Source organism: Oryctolagus cuniculus, chromosome 13, assembly GCF_964237555.1.
Source record: "Oryctolagus cuniculus chromosome 13, mOryCun1.1, whole genome shotgun sequence".
NCBI classification, from domain to species: domain Eukaryota; kingdom Metazoa; phylum Chordata; class Mammalia; order Lagomorpha; family Leporidae; genus Oryctolagus; species Oryctolagus cuniculus.
Genome location: NC_091444.1, coordinates 96,952,924 through 96,972,892, shown reverse-complemented (window position 1 = coordinate 96,972,892; position 19,969 = coordinate 96,952,924). Strand labels below are relative to the sequence as shown.

The following is a 19,969-nucleotide window of genomic DNA, read 5'->3' as shown; positions in this document are numbered from 1 at the left end:
AGTATGCAGAAGAATTAATGTCCAATTTAATCTTTCCATTTTCACCTCATGATTAGAAAAAACTTAGCATGATTCAGTACCATTCTTTGCAGAAGATGATTTAATATAAGCATGTCTACCTAATATTACTTGTCTCAAACATCATCAAACACTCACATGCCTCTCTCAAATGCTGTTTATGGTAAAATGTGACATGATCATAACAACAGAAAAAGATTTTGAGGCCAAAGTAATTAATGGCAGGGAAAACCAGGCCACTTGGCTGCAAAGGGTGCTGGCTGAGCAGCCAGATTTCGAATGTGGAATTCCTGAATGGGCTCAGCAGGGGCACAAAATCTCTTAGAGTGATTTGTGCTACAGATGGAGCTGAGGGCCCTAACTGGTAAGGTAAAGAACCAGATGATACCTGCCAAACGCCAGTTGTTAGCTCTTTTCTCTTCGTCAAGAGATTCCATCATGGTGGCTCGCTGTTAACATAGCCATCATTTCCTTTTTCTTGTCACTTTTTAAAAATTTTATTTGAAAGGTAGAGAGAGATGTACACACACACATACACAGACACACAGATAGACAGAGACAACGGATGACTCTCTCAATATCTGCAGTCACTGGGGCTGTGCCAGGACAAAGCCAGGAGCTTTGGGTCTCCCGCCTAGGCAGCAACAGTCCAAGCACTTGAGTCATCACCTGCTTCCTGCCAGGATGCACTTTAGCAGGAAGCTGGAAGGGAGAGCAGAGCCCAGACTTGAACTCAGGCACTCTGATAAGGAATACAAGTAGGCCAAGGGGCAGCTTAACTACTGTGCCAAATGCCTGCTCCAGTTCACTTCATTTGAAACACCCTCAAAATCCTCTCAGCCTGCTCTCCTACTATTATCATCCATCTTCTCACCTTCAATGCCAAGACCTTAGGAGGGATGCTACTTGCTTACATTGTACCTATCACTTCTGTCTCTCTGTCCACTGCACTCTGGCTTTTGCTCATATTGTACTCTGCTAAGGTCACACGTGACCACTTTGTACCGAATTATTTCACTTCATTTAGCCATTGTCTCCCTCTAGTTCAACTCAGGACTGCCTTTCTAGTTTTCTTTCCATCTCTCTGCTCACTCTACTTCTTAGTTTCTTTCCAGTTTCTGAAATATTGGTGGACAATAGAGTTTCATCACTAATGCAAACTAAGTATGGTAATCCTGTTAGTGCAGTATGCTTTAAAACCAGTAGACTCTTTTAATGTCAAGGTAAGAATGTTCAAAATGACCCCCCTTTACTACAGACAAAATGGAGAATACTGTCTTCCTTACATCTCAATGCTTCCTATCTCCATGTTGATACTTAGCCTGTATCCAAGCGTCAGACAAAATTTAGCAATATAATCGTGTGTATTTTATTAGGGCTACTTGTAGACATGTATGTATCCTATACTAACCCATGAATACCATCTCCATAGAAAATGTCTTATCCAACTTTTTCATTCATGCTCAGCTTTGCTGAATGAATAAATACTCTAATCTTATTCATTGAGTACTAACCTGCCTGCCTACGAGACAAAAAGCACTCAGAGATAAACAGGGCACAGAAAAGGCCAATTCACAGGTGCAAAGCACAGGAATGGGAGAGAAACAGGGATTAACTGTAAATGGGCATGGAGACAGGTCTTAGTGGTATCAGAGAAATGTTCTAAAACTATATTAATGGGTTATGGGTGCATAAATCAGTAAATCTACCAAAAATACTCTAATTGCATACTTTAAATGTGTAAGTTTTACAGTGTGTAAACTATACTTCAATAGTTATTTTTTCATTTTATTTCCATATTTTATTAATATAAAGAGAAAAGATTTCATAGGTACAGTTCCAAGAAGACAACCATACTTCCTTTACTCCTCCCCATCCCAACCCCTCCCTCCCTCTCTTCCTTTCATCAGTTTTGCATTATTTTAATCCATCTATATACACAGGCTTAATTCACCAATAGTTTTTTTTTGGGGGGGGGGAGGGGAGAACAGGCAGAGTTAGACAGTGAGAGAAAGAGAGACGGAGAGAAAGGTCTTCCTTCCGTTGGTTCACCACCCCCAAATGGCCACCACGGCTGGCATGCTGCGGCCAGTGCACTGCGCCAATCCAAAGCCAGGAGCCAGGTGCTTCCTCCTGGTCTCCCATGGGGGTGCAGGGCCCAAGGGCCTGGGCCATCCTCCACTGCCTTCCTGTGCCACAGCAGAGAGCTGGACTGGAAGAGGGGCAACCGGGACAGAATCCAGCACCCCAAATGGGACTAGAACCCAGGGTGCTGGCGCCACAGGCAGAGGATTAGCCAAGTGAGCTGAAGCGCCGGCCAATAGTTATTTTTAATAAATGAACAGAACGGGCCAGCGCTGTGGTGCAGTGGTGCAGTGGGTTAACACCCTGGCCCATATGGGTGCCGGTTCGAGACCCGGTTGTACCGCTTCCTGTCCAGCTCTCTGCTATAGTCCAGGAAAACAGTAGAAGATGGCCCAAGTCTTTGGGCCCCTGCACCCACGTGGGAGACCTGGAAGAAGCGCCTGGCTCCTTGCTTCAGATCAGCACAGCTCCAGCCATTGCGGCCATCTGGGGAGTGAACCATCGGATGGAAGACCTCTCTCTTTCTCTATCTCTGACTCTCCTTTCTCTGTGTAACTCCGACTTTCATATAAATAAATAAATCTTTAAAAAATAAATAAGTAAATGAACAGAACATACCCTGAAGTTTACAGCTTAACAGAAAACACATGTATATAAACTCAAATAGTTCTAACAAGTCATTCATAATACACTATTCTTATACCCTATCAGTAATCGAATTGTGTGGTCTAATAAAGATTACTTTTTTAGGCTCATTGATTATCTAGGCTTATAAGCTGTCATTATTTCACTATGCTTTCGTAGGTGACAGGAAGCTATATAATGCATCTGATTAATATTACCAATGGTTAGATATAAACCTGCTCCTGGGGCCGGCGCTGTGGCTTAGCAGGTTAACGCCCTGGCCTGAAGCACCGGCATCCGCTGGTTCTAGTACCAGCTGCTCCTCTTCCGATCCAGCTCTCTGCTATGGCCTGGGAGAGTAGTAGAAGATGGCCCAAATCCTTGGGCCCCTGCACCCATGTGGAAGACCTGGAAGAAGCTCCTGGCTCCTGGCTCCTGGCTTCAGATTGGCGCAGCTCTGGCCGTTGCGGCCATCTGGGGAGTGAACCATCGGACGAAGATCTCTCTCTCTCCTCTCTCTGTGTAACTCTGACTTTCAAATAAATAAATAAATCTTTAAAAAAAAATAAACCTGCTCCTGAAATATTCAGATATTTGGGCATCACTGTTATAATCCTCCTCCTACTCAGCATTCAACCTTGACAGAAAGACTAAACCTTAAAGAGACTAGTTCCTTAAATAACTCTGTTAAAAATATTCCTTCAACAATCATAAAAACTACAGATAAATGACCATCAATACACAGTCACTAAACTAATTCAAATTTTCTGGAAACCTATAAAGTGTTACCTGTCCACACCCTTAGGTATACTATGAACACTGCCAGTTAAAAGAACATTTACAGCAACACCATTTATAAATGCCAGAAAAAGATAAATAATTTAAGTGCCCTCAATTCAAACAGCTAAAGCAATGTTGGCATATCAACATAAAGAAAATACCATATGCCAAGCAAAAAGGACTAGCACTTGGGGATATATAGATGAAATCATGCTAAGTGGGAAGAAGGGAAAAGTGAAAATATTACTACTGATTACAACCATTTGGATCCACAATAAACACTTTTCATAAGGAAATATCTGCGAGCCTCAGTTATGATTAAATAATGTGATTAAGCTGGGAAATTAATTACCTGACTCAAAGCTGGGATGGAACTTGTTTGAGAAGTGGTTTGAGATATAGGACCATTCATCTGTAATATTGAAAACATCAAAAACACCATCATTACAAAATAAGACATTTGGATTTTCAAGCCACAATAATAAAGCAAAGCCAAACCTACTGAGAAATGCACAGTTTTATATGACAAAAAAAGATCTAAGAGCCTTAACATTTTAAAATGTGAACTTACTATTCCTTAGGTCATATTCTTCATAGTTTTAATGGAAAAAATTAAGAAAAGCTACTTTTGCAAAAGTAATTTAGAACTTTTAGGGCTGGCACTGTGGCACAGCGGGTTAACGCACTGGCCTGTATTGCCAGTGTCCCACGTGGACGCTGGTTTGAGACCCAGCTGCTCTTCTTCCAATCCCGCTCTCTGCTGTGGTCTGGGAAAGCAGTAGAAGATGGCCCAAGTGCTTGGGCCCCTGCACCCGTGTTGGAGACCCAGAAGCTCCTGGCTTCAGATGGGCGCAGCTCCGGCCGTTGCGGCCGTGTGGGGAGTGAACCAGCAGATAGAAGACCTCTCTCTTTCTCTCTGTCTCTCTCTGTCTCTCCTCTGTGTAACTCTTTCAAATAAATAAATAAAAATCTTTAAAAAATTTTTTTAAAAACTTTAAATATTCCTGCTCAGTATAACAAAATGTTCAAAATGAACCAAGGTAGTCAAAATATAAATTTGTAATAAAATACTACTCAACTCTTAAAATACCCTAGTAGGATGGCTGAACTGTGATTAAAAGTACTTACTTTATTTTCTTGACTTAAAACACAAAGATTTAAATATGTAAGAGCTTTAATAACCTTTTTTTTAAAAAGACAGATTTACAGAGAGAGGTCAAGACAGAGAGAGAGGTCTTCCATCTGCTGGTTCACTCCCCACACGGCCGCAAGGCTGGAGCCACAGAAATCCGAAACCAGGAGCCAGGAGCTTCCTCCGGGTCTCCCACATGGGTGCAGGGGCCCAAGGACTTGGGTCATCCTCTATTGCCTTCCCAGGTCATAGCAGAGAGCTGGATCGGAAGAGCAGCAGCTGGGACTAGAACTGGCGCCCATATGGGATGCCGGTGCTTCAGGCCAGGACTTTAACTCGCTGTGCCACAGCGCTGGCCCCATAAGAGTTACAATAACCTTTTTATCACCTAGTACTTGTAGTTTTCTCTACTAAGCAAAATTCTTTCAGACTGACATGAGTTCAGTATATATGGCACCTTGGCATTTGAGGAAACAGCAGAAGCAGGCCATAGGAAATAGAAAGTACATTCACCCCTCCCCTTAAGGGGAAAAAGCTAGCTGACCTTACCTGGAAAATGGGTCAAAAGACCCTCATTCCAGAGAAATCCTACTCTATACTGGGAGAAAAAGAATTCCACACAGGGACACAAAGAAAACTCTGAACAAACAGGCTTTGCTGAATTCTCCTCAATTCATTACCATCAGCTCACAGCCCCCTTTGTCAAATCACATGTCAAGAACTTCCCACTTCTGTACCATACTTAACATACAGTTTCCCTGGTGGATCCTCATGTCTGCAGACTCCTGTGTCATGTAAGATTTATTACTTAACAACAGCATGCTTTCCTCTTAATAATCTTCTACTATACATCAGATGGGTGAGAAAGTTTTCTTCCCTAACATTTACATGTGGATTCTAAGATACTCCAGTGCTACTTTCTGATTTTCTTATTAAGTTCAATGTAGAGTTCTTTATCAGAAAGAGAAGAGGAACGGACTCCCTGGCCCTCCCTTCCAATGGCACCCACCAGATGAGAGCTGTCCTTGCCCTCTTGGACTCGCTGCGCCTGCGGTTCAGCCACAACTTTAGCGTCCTGATCAGAAGTCATGGGCTCCACTGGGAGAAGTTTAATGTAAACTTCAGGATGCTGTAAATGCAAAAACAATAAATAGGTCATTTGAAGGGTGTAATGTGGTTTATTCTTAAAATTACTAAGGAGGGGCCAGCACTGTGGCGTAGTAGGTAAAGCCAGCACCTATAGTGCTGGCATCCCATATGGGCACTGGTTTGAATCCTAGCTGCTCCACTTCCAATCCAGTTTTCTGCTATGGCCTGGGAAAGCACTGGAAGATGGCCCAAGTCCTTGGGCCCCTGTGCCCGCATGGGAGACCCAGAAGAAGTTCGTGGCTCCTGGCTTTGGATCGGCCCAGCTCCAGCTGTTGCAGCCATCTGAGGAGTGCTGTCTCTGTCTCTCTCAAACAAATAAGTAAGCACCCACTAGTTTGTTTATTTGTTTGAAAGTCAGAGAGAGAGAGAGACAGACAGATAGACAGACAGAATATCTTTCATCTGCTTATTTACTCCCCAAATGGCCACAATGGCCACTTTGTTTCTTATTTATTTGAAAATCAGAGTTATAAAGACAGAGATGTAGAGAAAGAGATCTCGACAGATCTTCCATCCACTGGATCACTTCCCAAATGGTCCCAATGGCCAAGGATGAGCCAGATGGAAGCCATGAGCCAGCAGCTTCACTGGGGTCTCAACATGGGTGACAGAGGCCTGAGCACTTGGGCCATCTTCTGCTGCTTTCCCAAGCCATTAACAAGGACCTGGATTGGAAGTGGAGCAGCCAGGATACCAACTGGCACCCATATGGGAGGGATGTTGGTGTCACAGGCAACAGGTTTACCTACTATGCCATAATGCTAGTCCCCAGCTACTCTGTTTCTGATCCAGTGTCCTGATGTATCCTGGGATATATCAGATGATACCCAACTACTAGGGTCCCTGACACTCACGTGGACAATCAAGATAGAGTTCCCAACTCCTGGCTTTGGGCTGGTCCAGCCTTGGCTATTGTGGATATTTGGAAAGTAAATAAAATGAAAATAAACAAATTAAAAATTAAAATTTGTTTTTTTAACATCAAGAGGGTAAAAAATGTTGATTAAGTATGGAAAGAAAAAGCAATCCCTATATACTCTTGGTAGGAATATAAATTGGTGTAGTTGTTATGGACAAGAGTATGGAAATTCCTCAAAACTTTAAAAAAATTGAACTATATGACCCAGCCACTCCTTTTCTAGGTATATATCAAAAGGAAATGAAATGACCACCTCATGAAGATATTTGCACATCCCATATTCACTGCAACATTATTCACAATAGCAAAAATAGCAAAACGACCCAAGTGTCCACTGATAGATGAACAGATAAAGAAATCATGGTGTACACACAAAGGAATACTATTCAACCTTAAAAAAGGAAATCTTATATGCTACAATGCAGAAGAACCTGAAAGATAGCATGCTATGTGAAATAAACTAGGTACACAAAAAAAAAGACAAATACTGTATGACCTCACTTATATGTGGACTAGTTTTTTAAAAGTTGAACACATAGAACAGAGTAAAATAGTTATCAAAGGATGCAGGGAGGAGGTAGGGTTACATAGGTCAAAGGGTATAAAAGTGTAATGTGTAGAATGACTAAGTCTAGAGAGCTAACACAACACATACTGTATACTGGAAATTTGTGAAGAGCATAGATTTTAGGTACTCTTATCACCACCACTCCACCACAGTAACAATGTGAGAAAATGCATACGCTGTCATATACAGGAGTACACATAAAAAATAAAAACAGAAAAATCACAAAATCAATAGAATGCAGAAAGGCATATAGTTTTTTTTTTCTTTTTTAAGATTTATTTATTTATTTGAAAGTCAGAGTTACACAGAAAAAGAAGGAGAGGCAGAGGGGAGAGAGAGAGAGAGAGAGGTCTTTCAACTATTGGTTCACTCCCCAATTGGCCACAATGGCCAGAGCTGCACCAATCCGAAGCCAGGAGCTTCTTCCCGGTCTCTCACATGGGTGCAGGGGCCCAAGGACTTGGGCCATCTTCTACTGCTTTCCCAGACCACAGCAGAGAGCTGGATTGGAAGAGGAGCAACTGGGACTAGAATCAGCGCCCATATGGGATGCCAGCACTGTAGGCTGGAGCTTTAACCAGATGCACCACAGTGCTGGACCCAGCATATAGTTTTTAAATAGTTTTTGACTAGCTCTATTAATTTTGTTTTGTTCAAGGACAAGCCCTCAAGACAAATGAACAATTAAACAGGAATCACTTGGAGCTGGTGTTGTGGCAGAGGGTCAAGCTGCTACCTGTGAAGTGGGCAACCCATATAGGTGCTGGATCCAGTCTTGGCTGCTCCATTTCTGATCCAGCTCTCTGCTAATTCACCTAGGAAGGCAGAAGATGGCCCAAGTGCTTGATCCCTGCACCCATGTGTGAAACCTGGATGAAACGCCTGGCCCCAATCTGGCCCAGCCCTAGCTGTTGCAGCCATTTAGGGAGTGAACCAGTGTATGGAAGATTCTTTCCCTTTCTCTTTCTCCCTTTCTCTTTCTTTCTTCTCTCTCTCTCTCTCTCTCTCTAATTCTGCCTTTCAAATAAATGAAATAAATCTTAAAACAACCTGAGTATAGTTATACTACTCTGAAGTGGCCTTTGTGATGTACTGACTTATTTCAATGGCCAGACTCCAAACTTCACATATAATATTTAATTTTCCCAAATGATTTAAAAAGTAACCATAAGAGAAGCGCCTTGCCTAGTGGTTAAGACACTAGTTAAGACACGTATGTCCTTCATCGAGAGCTTGAAATCAATGCCTGGCCATGGCGTCTGACTCCAGTGTCCTGTGCTCGCTTTGGCAGCATATATACTGACTCCAGCTTCCTGCTACCGTGGGTCCTGAGAAGGCAATGGTGATGGTGCAAGTAATGGGGTTTCTGCTACATAAGAAACCTGGTTACAAAAGTATAACATTATGACTGAACTTCAGAATACACAGATTCAGGAGTTTAGTTTGTATATTCCAGGTCACAGCTTGTAACCCTCAGATGCACTGGAGAATCACTGGAGGAAACTGTGATCTTGCAGTTTTGTAGTTTAGACATTTGTATTTTTAAAACCCTATGCTGGGGCTGATGCTGTGGCATGGCAGGTAAAGCCCTGCCTGCTGTGCTGGCATCCCATATCGGTGCCAGTTTGAGTCCCCGCTGTTCCACTTCCAATCCAGCTCTCTGCCATGGCCTGGGAAAGCAGTGGAAGATGGCACAAGTCCTTGGGCCCTGCACCTGCATGGGAGACCTGGAAGAAACCCCTGGCTCCTGGCTTTGGATCAGCTTAGCTCTGGCCACTGCAGCCATTTGGAGAGTGAACCAGTAGATGGAAGACTCACTCACTCACTCTCACTCTCTCTCTCTGTCTCTGCCTCTCTGTAATTCTTTCAAGTAAAATAAAATCTTAAAAAAAAAAAAACTTGGGGGGGGGGGAACCTATGCTGATGTCTCTGAAATACCTGAGCAAAAAACTGTTTCCAAGACCCACACCATCCCCACCAAGGAAGATGAACTAAGAGGACAGGAGAGCAGCTGAGGCACCCAAGCTTACTTCCCACATGAGAACGGATGAATTTAGTTTTGGAAATATCTGTGTGTCATTAAAAATTCTCACAAAACAAGGCCAGAAAATAAAGAGGCAGATTAGTACCCAACTGATTAATAACAGAATATGGTACCAATGCTTTCACCAATATTAACTTCTCTCAGAAAATACTTGCTATTAATAGCCCTCTGGGGAGGACTGACGCAGTGGCATAGTAGGTTAAGCACCCGCCTGTGGCACGAGCATCCCATACGGGCACTGCTTCAAGTCCTGGTTGCTCCACTTCTGATCCAGCTCTCTGATAACGTGCGTGGGAAAGCAGCAGAAGATGGCCCACGTCCTTGGGCCCCTGCACCTGCGTCGGAGACCGGAAAGAAGCTCCTGGCTCCTGGCTTCAGATTGGCCCAGCTCCAGTCATTGCAGCCATCTGGGGAGTGAACCAGAGGATGGAAGACCTCTCTCTCTGCCTCTGACTCTCCGCAACTGTCTTTCAAATAAATGAATAAATTAAAAAAAAAAATAGCCTTCCGTGGTCAGACCGTGGTGTAGAAGGGTAAGCCTCTGCCTGCATTATCAGCATCCCATATGGGTGCTTGTTCAAGTCCTGGCTGCTCTTTTTCCAATCCAGCTTCCTGCTAATATGCTTGAGAAAGCAGAAGATGGCCCAAATACTTGAGCCCCTGCACCCACATGGGAGACCCTGATGAAGCTTCTTGGCTCCTGGTATCAGCCTGGCCCAGCCCTGGCTATTGAACCAGCGGATGGAAGAGCTTGCTACCTCTCTCTCTCTCTCTCTCTCTCTGTCTCCCTCTCTTTCTCTCTGTATATCTGCCTTTCAAAAAAATAAATCATTAAAAAATAGACCTCTGTTTGAAAATAGGCCATGAGAAATAAAATTGACTAGAAGAGTCCTTTAATATATATATACTACCTCTTGAATTTTTCAGACAATTAGGAATTAGGTTCCTCCTCATAGAAATACCAGCCACACCATATATCACGTATTCTTGCAAAGGCAACAAGTGTTTGATGCAGCAGTTAAGACGCCTGCATTTCATGTCAGAATACCCAAGTTCAATTCCCAGCTCTTCTTATGATTCTACCTTCCTGTTAATGTGCACTCTGGGAGGCAGCAAGTGATGGTTCATGCAACTGGGTTCCTGACACCAACATGTGAGAACTAGTTTGAGATTCCTGGCTTCTATCCAACCCAGCCCCCAACCTGGGCCATCTGTTGGCATTTGGTTAGTGAACCAGATGTGACATCTTGATCCCTCTCTCTCTTACTGCCTGCCTTTCAAAGAACAAACCAACAAGCAAGTAAACAAAAAGGGATAGGATTAATCCCTTAGCAAATAAAAGGGACAGAGGCACACCATGGGGCTTTACACAGCAGGAGATGATTTGTCAAGCAACACAGCCTCCTCAATACAAGCAGACTTAAAACACTGGCCATGGCCACCACCATGGCTCATTTGGCTAATCCTCCACCTGCTGCGCCAGTAACCCCGGGTTCTGGTCCCAGTTGGGACGCTGAATTCTGTCTCAGTTGCTCCTCTTCCAGCCCAGCTCTCTGCTGTGGCCCGGGAAGGCAGTGGAGGATGGCCCAGGCCCTTGGGCCCTGCACCTGCATGGGAGACCAGGAGGAAGCACCTGGCTCCTGGCTTTGGATTGGCGCAGTGCGCCGGCCATGGCGGTCATTTGGGGGGTGAACCAACGGAAAAGGAAGACCTTTCTCTCTGTCTCTCTCTCATTGTCCACTCTGCCTGTCAAAACACACACACACACACACACACACACAGAGGCCAGTGAAAACTTGTTTTCCTTGAAACCAAATATTCTAAAAATAAGAACCAGAAAAACATCCTATCAGTGCTGACAGTACTAAAGAATTACTGTATTTTCTCCAGCTGTGATAATGATGTTGTGATTATGTTTCATTTACAGAGAGAGAAAACCTAGAACAACAGGAGTGGGGAGCCTTTTTTTCTGCTATCAGCCATTTGGATATTTATAACATCATCTGCAAGCCCTACAAAATTATCAGCTTAAAAATTAGCCTGAGGAGGCCAGGGCTGTGGCATAATGGGTAAAGCCACCACCTGCAGTGCCAGCATCCCATACGGGCACGGGATCTAGACACAGCTGCTCCACTTCCAATCCAGCTCTCTGCTATAGCCTGGGAAAGCAGCAGAAGATGGCCCAAGTCCTTGGGCCCCTGCATCCACATTGGAGACCTGGAGGAAGCTCCTGGTTCCTGGCTTAGGATTGGCGCAGCTCTAGCCCTTGCAGCCATTTGGGGAGTGAACCAGTAGGTAGAAGACCTCGCTCTATCCGTCTCTGCCTCTGCCTCTCTATAACTCTGCCTTTCAAATAAATAAATGTCTTCAAAAAATAATAAAATAAAATAAATTAGCCTGCTACTGATTTACTTTTATTTCCAGCCCTGCCTGCAGTTTCAGACCAAATGATTTCACAAGTCTTATGCAGCCCATAGGACGGACCTTCAGTACCCATTTTAGAGTTCCATGGTGAAATGGTTACAGGGAAAAAGAATACAGTGTGTAGAATTTTTCTCAATTTGGGGGACAGAGACATGAAGGTCCATAACTGTTTATCCTGAGAAAGAGGTACAGTGATTCATTATACTACTCTGTTTAGTCTTCTGTATTTGAAATTGTCCAAAATCAAAGGTTACAAAAGTAATGATGGCATAGCCTCAGTAAAATAAACCGTGATTTTGACTATCCATTTTATCTATAAGTTATCTTTTCACCAATATCTCTTAATTACTATGTACAGGGCTGGCGCTGTGGCTCACTTGATTAATCCTCCACCTGTGGTGCCGGTATCCCATATGGGTGCCAGGTTCTAGTCCTGGTTGCTCCTCTTCCAGTCCAGCTCTCTGCTGTGGCCTGGGAAGGCAGTGGAGGATGGCCCAAATCCTTGGGCCCCTGCATCCGCATGGAAGACCAGGAAGACGTACCTGGCTCCTGGCTTTGGAATGGTGTAGCTCCGGCCATAGCGGCCATTTTGGGGGTGAACCAACAGAAGAAGTCCTTTCTCTCTGTCTCTCTCTCTCACTGTCTAACTCTGTCAAAAAAATTACTATGTACAAATATCCACATATGGAGCTTTTGAAAAAAGTCCTGCAACTGTAGATTTCCAAGAGAAGGGATTATTGATAGTAAGAAAAATACAAAGCCTTGAAATTGGACTTTATCATGTAATGCCTGAATCTCAAATGAGATTTAATGTATGATGATGCAAGTATTAACCATAGTTTCAATAAATAACTAAGGTTTCCATTACTGGTTCAAGAGACCAAAAGATTTAAACTAAATAAACAATTGCTTCCTGCATGGGCAAAAAGCAGGGCTTTAAATGGCAAATAGAAATATTTAAAACTAGGGGATAAACCTAGAGCAACAGCAAAGTATTTTCTGGCATATGAGCTAGTTTTCAATGTGGCTTTCACACTCCTCAATGCCTTACAGCTTACATAAAACCTTATTGAATAAAATGAAGGAGTCACTTTCCTGATTTGATCTTTTTTATATAAAAAGCATAGAGAGGGTAAACCCAAGTGTTCTCTCTCCTGTCTGTGGTTTCCATGCTAACAATACTTTGAAAATCTCATCTGTCAAACAAACAGCCTAACAAAATTGTACCAACCTTGTTCAGCACTTGGGGGAATGTAAGTCTCTTAGATTTCACACTGGTTTTCTTTTTTTTTTTCTTAAGACTTTATTTATTTATTTTAGAGGTTGAGTTACAGACAGTGAGAGGGAGAGACAGAGAGAAAGGTCTTCCATTCGCTGGTTCACTCCCCAAATGGCTGCAATGGCCAGAGCTGCGCAGATCCAAAGCCAGGAGCCAGGTGTTTCTTCCTGGTCTTCCATGTGGGTGCATGGGCCCAAGGACTTGGTCATCTTCTATTGCTTTCCCAAGCCATAGCAGAGAGTTGGATTGGAAGAGAAGCAGCCAGGACTAGAACCGGCACCCATATGGGATGCTGGTGCCAAAGGCGGAGGATTAACCTACTGCACCATGGTGCCAGCCCCTCACACTGGTTTTCTAAAGACTTCTTTACATATAAATCAGAAATACTTGATTCAAAATAAAATATTTACTGCAATCTCTTAGGATACACAAAGCAATCTTTAAAAATGTTAAACAATCTATTTAAATAAACTTAACTATGTAGCAGGTTGATAGCATGACTATTCAGAGAATTATTATTATGACTAAAAGAGCATGGGGCACTACTGTGGTACAATGTGTGCACAAATCTGTATCGGAGTCCACTTCTGCTTTGAATCAGCTTTCTGCTAATGCACCTGGGAGGCAGCAGATGATAGCCCAACTACTTGTGTTGCGATCACCCACACAGGAGACCCAGGTCGAGTTCCCGGCAGCTGACTTTGGTGACGACTGACCATAGCTGCTGGGGGCATTTGGGGAAGGAACCAGTGTATGGAAAATATCTCTATCTCTTTCTCTCTTTCTCTTTCTTTCTCTCTCTCTCTCTCCCTCCCTCCTTCCCTCCTTCCCTCCCTCCCTCCCTCTCTCCCTCTCTCCCTTCCTTACTCCAACAAGAAAATTACGAACAACTAAAAATGGTTGCAAAGCACCTGAATAAAAAATTAGTGCCTACTCAGCTTCTGATCTAGCTTCCTATTCATGTGTCTGTCTGGGAAGGTAGTGAAGTATGGCTCAAGCTCTGAGGTCCCTACCACCCATGTGGGAGACAAAGACGGAGTTCCTGACTCTTGGCTTTGACCTGGTGCAGACCTGGCTATTGCGGTCATTTGGTAAGTGAACCAGCAGATGGAAGATCTCTCTGTTGTGCTTTAAAACAAAAATATCCTTTATAAAAAGTTATAGCATTTTGAGCTTGAAAGGAAGCACTCTTCTTAAAATAGAAACTTTCTTTTATGAATCCATTTCTAGAGAGGTAGAAGAAAATACAATAGGAATTAAGAGTTCCTCATTCATTTGGCTTATTCTGTTTGTTGGATTATACTGGTTTTAATCTCACAGCTGCCAGCATCACTCTATAATATATAAAATGCATATTCTCATCTTACAGCAGAATATTTTGAGAGTACTTTAGGGTAGATTAGTCTATATTCCTTCCATGCACCTTGCATAGATACAGGATTTAAATGAACTTCTTGTGGGAACATTTACAGAACAAACTACTGTTTCCAGTATTGCTATAATTCTAGTTTTTCAGAGTTGATATCTTGGGTCCAGCACTGTGGTGTAGTAGGTTAAGCTGCCACCTTCAATGCCAGCATCCTATATAGGAACTGGTTCGAGTCCCAGCTGCTCCACTTCCAATCTAGCTCCCTGTTAATGTACCTGGGATAGCAGTGGAAGATGGCCCAAGTGCTTGAGTCCCTGTACCTTATGGGACACCCAGAGGAAGCACTTAACTCCAGGCTTCAGCCTGGCCCAGCCCTGGCCATTGCAGCCATCTGGGGAGTGAACCAGCAGATGGATATCTCTCTCTCTCTAATATTGTCTTTCAAATAAAATAAAATTTAAAAAAAATTTTTTGGTATTTCTGATAGTTTTTTCTTTTTGCTGTGTGCCATTATAGTAAATGTGTCACTCAAAAATACTGACGGATGAATGAAATGAATCCAATCTCAGCAAAGTGGTTGCTTAATTAAACCTTTAAAATGGCATCCAGCATTAGGGAACTCATAAGCAGATGCTATTGATAAACTTCAAGATGAATCTAAAAATTTTTCCTTTCATACTTGTACACCTGTGCTTCTTCTGAAAAAGGCAGCAGTCAGAAAATGTGATTTATTTTTTTATAGTTCATTCTGCTGCTAAGGAAAGCATAAAATTAGTTACAAGTTATAAAAATGTGTTTTTTAGGATTATCTTTCTAAGACGCAATCTTGCCTAATATTTTCCTTGGTCATATACTGATCACTACAACAAGGGAGAGCTATTTCCCAAACCTTCAACCTCTGTGTTACATAGTACAACATATTTACTTCATATAACCTTAAGTAGAAAGGGTAATACTACAGAAAAAAAAAAAGTTCATAAAGATGTTAAATCCTGGGGCCAGCAACAGGTTAGGCTACCACCTGCAATACCTGTATCCCATGCCAGTACTGGCTGCTCTACTTATGATCCAGCAGAGATGCTAATGCACCTAGAAAAGCAGCAGAAGATGGCCCAACTCCTTGAACCCTTGCACCCATGGGAGAGACCCAAATGGAGTTTCAGGCACCTGGCTTTGGTCTGCCCCAGTGCTGGCCATTGTGGTCATTTGGGGAGTGATGCAGCCAATGGAAATTCACTCTTTCTCTGGCTCTCCCTCCCTAACTGCCTTGTAAATAAATACTTTTTCAAAAAGATGTTAAATTCCATAGCTTAAAAGCGAGCTTTCCCTCCATTTCCCTCAGTTTGGCAGCATTTTTTCCCATTAAAAATCACTTTCCATGTTAAGGCTATGATCTGTGGATGTGCCAGATTCACTATGTCTGACCCAGCAGCACGCTGTGCTAGAAACCCAATGAAACATTTCCTGCATCATTCCGTGTCCCCTCAATTCTGCCCTGCCCCAACCCAAGTCTGTTAGACCAGTCTGCTCATTTGCCACAGATGCACTTTGAGCTGATTTCTGAGCTTGCTGCTATCTTTACTTAGCTACATACTAACATTGTTGATGGCAAACAAAATGTTTCTAGAGCACAGAGGAGGGGGGGAAAACACTGTTGACAATTCATATGCATTACTACCCTTTAAGCAAAGACTAGTACTGCCTGATTCAGTATCTTTCATATTTTACTTTTATCTTCCTTTAAGGCTAACTCCACTGTGGGTTTCATTTTTTTATATTGAAAAAAAATTTGACACACAAAAGTACATATTTATACGGGATACTGTGTGATGTTTCAGTATCTGTTTACATTGTACAAAATCTGGTCAATATACTCAAAAATTTAACATTTCTTTCTGCTGAAAACATTCAAACTACTGGTGCCAGTACTGTGGCACAGGGAGCTAAGCCACCACCTGCAATGCCTGTATCCCATGTAAGAGTGCCAGTTTGAGATCTGGCTGGTCCGCTTCCCATCCAGCTCCCTACTAATGTCTGTGAAAGCAGATTAGAGTAACCAAAGTACTTGGGCCCCTGCCACACATGAGACAGCCCAATGGAACTCTGGGCTCCTGGCTTCAGCTTGGTCCAGCCCTGGCCACTGCAGTCATCTGGGGAGTGACCTAGCAGATGGAAGACTTTCTGTGTGTCACTCTCCCCTTCAAATAAAATGTCTTAAAAAAAAAAACTTGGGTGGGGGGAAGGGGCTGGTGCTGTGGTGTAGCAGTAAAGCTGCCACTTGCAGTATCAGCATCCCATATGGGCACCGGTTCGAGTCCTGCTTCCACTTCCAATCTAGCTCTCTGCTACAGCCTGGGAAAGAGGCAGAAGATGGTCCAAATCCTTGGCCCTGCACCCATGTGGAAGACCCCGAAGAGGCTCCTGGCTCCAGATTGGCACAGCTCTGGCCATTGCAGCCATCTGGGGAGTGAACCAGTGGATGGTCTCTCTGCCTTTCTGTAATTCTGCCTTTCAAATAAAATAAATAAATCTTTAAACACACACACACACACACACACACACACAAACAGAACTTCTGGGGGCAGCACTGTGGTGTAAAGGGTAAGGCCACAGCCTGCAGTGCCAGCATCCCATATCGGTGCCAGTTGGAGTCCCGGCTGCTCCACTTCCAATCCAGCTCTCTGCTATGGCTTGAGAAAGCAGTAGAAGATGGTCCAAATCCTTAGCACCATCATGGGAGAGCTGGGGGAAGCTACGGGCTCCTGGCTTCAGATTGGCCCAACTCCAGCCATTGTGGCCACTTGGGGAATAAACCAGTGGGTAGAAGACCTCTCTCTCTCTCTCTCTCTTTGCCTCTGCCTCTAACTTTGCCTTTCAGATAAATAAATCTTAAAAAAAAAAAGCTTCAAAATACCATCTTCCAGTTTTTTAATAAAGAAATAAAAAGAACATTATCTACAATCTCCCTATTATTCAAAAGAACCCCAGAACTTCTTAATCCTATCCAGCTATAATCTAGTACCTCTTACTCAACCTTTCCACCTCTCCTTGCCCCCTTTCCTGCTTAGCTTCTGGTAACCATGACTGTAATTTTAACCTCTATGAAATCACTCCCCCCCCCCCCCAAGACTGTATAGGAGTGAGATCATGTGGTAGTTGTTGACTGGCTTGATTTATTTCACTTAACATAACGAGCTCCAGTTCCATCCATGTCATTGCAAATGAGATTTCACCCTTTTATGGCTGAATTGTATTCTATTATGCACATGTACCATATTTTTCTCATCCATTCATCAGTGAATGGACTTAGGCTGTTCCCATTTATTGGCTATTGTGAATAGTGGGACGATAAACACTTGAATACAGATATCTCTTCCACAGACGGACTTCATTTCCCTTGGATATGTACCCAGTACATATGATCCATGTTTCCTGCTAATGTGCCTGAGCACTTTCCATCCAATTGAGACCCAGATGAAGCTCCAGGCTCCTGACTCAGCCCCAACGGTATGGCCACTTGAGGAAAGAACCAGCAGGTGCAAGATTTCTCTGTGTCTCTCCTCTGTCACTCTGCCTTTTGAATAAATAAATAAATCTTGAAGAAGGAGGAGAGAAAGAAACTGTATAATAGTAAGTAAAGAGTGAGATGGGAGTAGTAGTAGGAAAACTAGAACTCAACATATGCTGCTCAAACTGGGGCAATATTTCTTCCTAGCAAACCAAAACAAAAGACTAAGGTTCCCGACTCTTCCACAACAATTTCTAGAACATAAACTATAACAGTAAAACAATATATATGAGTAAACAGAGTTAGAAAAATGAGCCAGCGCCGCGGCTCACTAGGCAAATCCTCCGCCTTGCAGCGCCAGCACACCGGGTTCTAGTCCCGGTCGGGGCGCCGGATTCTGTCCCGGTTGCCCCTCTTCCAGGCCAGCTCTCTGCTGTGGCCAGGGAGTGCAGTGGAGGATGGCCCAAGTGCTTGGGCCCTGCACCCCATGGGAGACCAGGAGAAGCACCTGGCTCCTGCCATCGGATCAGCGCGGTGCGCGGGCCGCAGCACAGCAGCCGTGGTGGCCATTGGAGGGTGAACCAATGGCAATGGAAGACCTTTCTTTCTCTCTGTCCACTCTGCCTGTGAAAGAGAGAGAGAGAGAGAGAGAGAGAGAGAGAGAGAGAGAGAGAAAGATAGATAGATAGATAGATAGATAGATAGATATTTACTGAGGCTGGTGCACCGGGTTAACACCCTGGCCTGCAGTGCTGGCATCATACATGGGATTCAAGTCCCAGCTACCCACTTCTGATCCAGCTCTCTGCTATGACCTGGGAAAGCAGTAGAAGATGGCCCAAGTCCTTGGGTCCCTGCACCCACGTGGGAGACCCTGAAGAAGCTCCTGACTCCTGGCTTTGGATTGTCACAGCTCCAGCCATTGCAACCAACTAGGGAGTAAACCAGTGGGTAGAAGACCTCTCTATTTCTCTCTGCCTCTCCTCTTTCTGTGTAACTCTTTCAAATAAATAAATCTTTTAAAAAATGTTTACTTACAGAGAATGTTTTCACTTTTTTCCTATAGAAAGACCAATTTCTTAAAGTACTACAATCACATCTTCAAGTATGCTACATTAAAAGAAATGGAGTGGTTATCCACATCAGGGCTCCAGCCAGCCTCCTGGGAGATCCATGTGGAGCTCCAAGCACCTGGCTTCAGCCTAGCCCAGCCCCGCCTGTTGTGGCCTTGTGGGTAGTAAACCAGGGGATGGATGATCTGTCTCTGCCTCTCTCTCTGTTGCTCTGCCTTTCAAATAACAAATAAATCTTTAAATAAAAGTATCTTGAATTTGTAATGAAAGGCAGAGAAAAATCAACAAGCTATCAAAAAATTTAGAAGAATCTACAAGAGTTCTAAAGTAGCAAACAGCTGTTTGATGATGACAAAGTAGATATAAAAAAATGGCAACTTGTCTTCCTCCAGTTCTTATAAAGCCCTATAGTTATTCCCTAAAGTCTTATTATCTGAACATACAAATCACCTTCTTTAACAATTAATAGCCACTTAACAGCATTTTAACTAATGATAAAGTAAAATTCTTGGGCTGGCACTGTGGCGCAGTGGGTTAACACACTGGCCTGAAGCACCAGCATCCCATATAGGCGCCGGTTCGAGACCCAGCTGCTCCACTTCCAATCCAGCTCTCTGTTGTGGCCTGGGAAAGCAGTGGAGATGGCCCAAGTCCTTGGGCCCCTGCACCCACATGGGAGACCCGAAGAAGCTCCTGGCTCCTGGCTTTGGATGGGCGCAGCTCCGGCCACTGTGGCCAATTGAGGAGTGAACCATGGATGTTAGACCTCTCTGTCTCTCTCCGCCTCTCCTTTCTCTGTGTAACTCTTTCAAATAAATAAATAAATCTTCAAAAATTTTATTTCAAGATATATATTAATGTATTGGCTTCTTTTCTTGAATTTAGTATTTTAAAAAAAAAAAAAAAGATTTATTTATTTGAAAACACAGAGTTACATAGAGAGAGGAAGAGACACAGAGAGAGTTCTTCCATCCACTGCTTCACTCCCCAAATGGCC

At 43.4% G+C, this 19,969-nt stretch overlaps 1 protein-coding gene across 2 annotated transcripts in view; it reads right to left on the bottom strand.

Moving 5' to 3' along the window:
• Positions 1–19,969, bottom strand: part of LARP4B (La ribonucleoprotein 4B) — a 108,722-nt gene that overhangs the window by 68,137 nt on the left and 20,616 nt on the right. For both annotated transcript variants that reach the window (XM_051835914.2, XM_051835916.2), the window contains exons 2-3: positions 5,649–5,768; positions 3,860–3,919 (exon numbers count right to left, since the gene is read on the bottom strand). In XM_051835914.2, coding sequence (XP_051691874.1) covers positions 3,860–3,919; positions 5,649–5,729 — 141 coding nt within the window. In that variant the 5' untranslated portion in view covers positions 5,730–5,768. The remainder of the gene's footprint in view (positions 1–3,859; positions 3,920–5,648; positions 5,769–19,969) is intronic.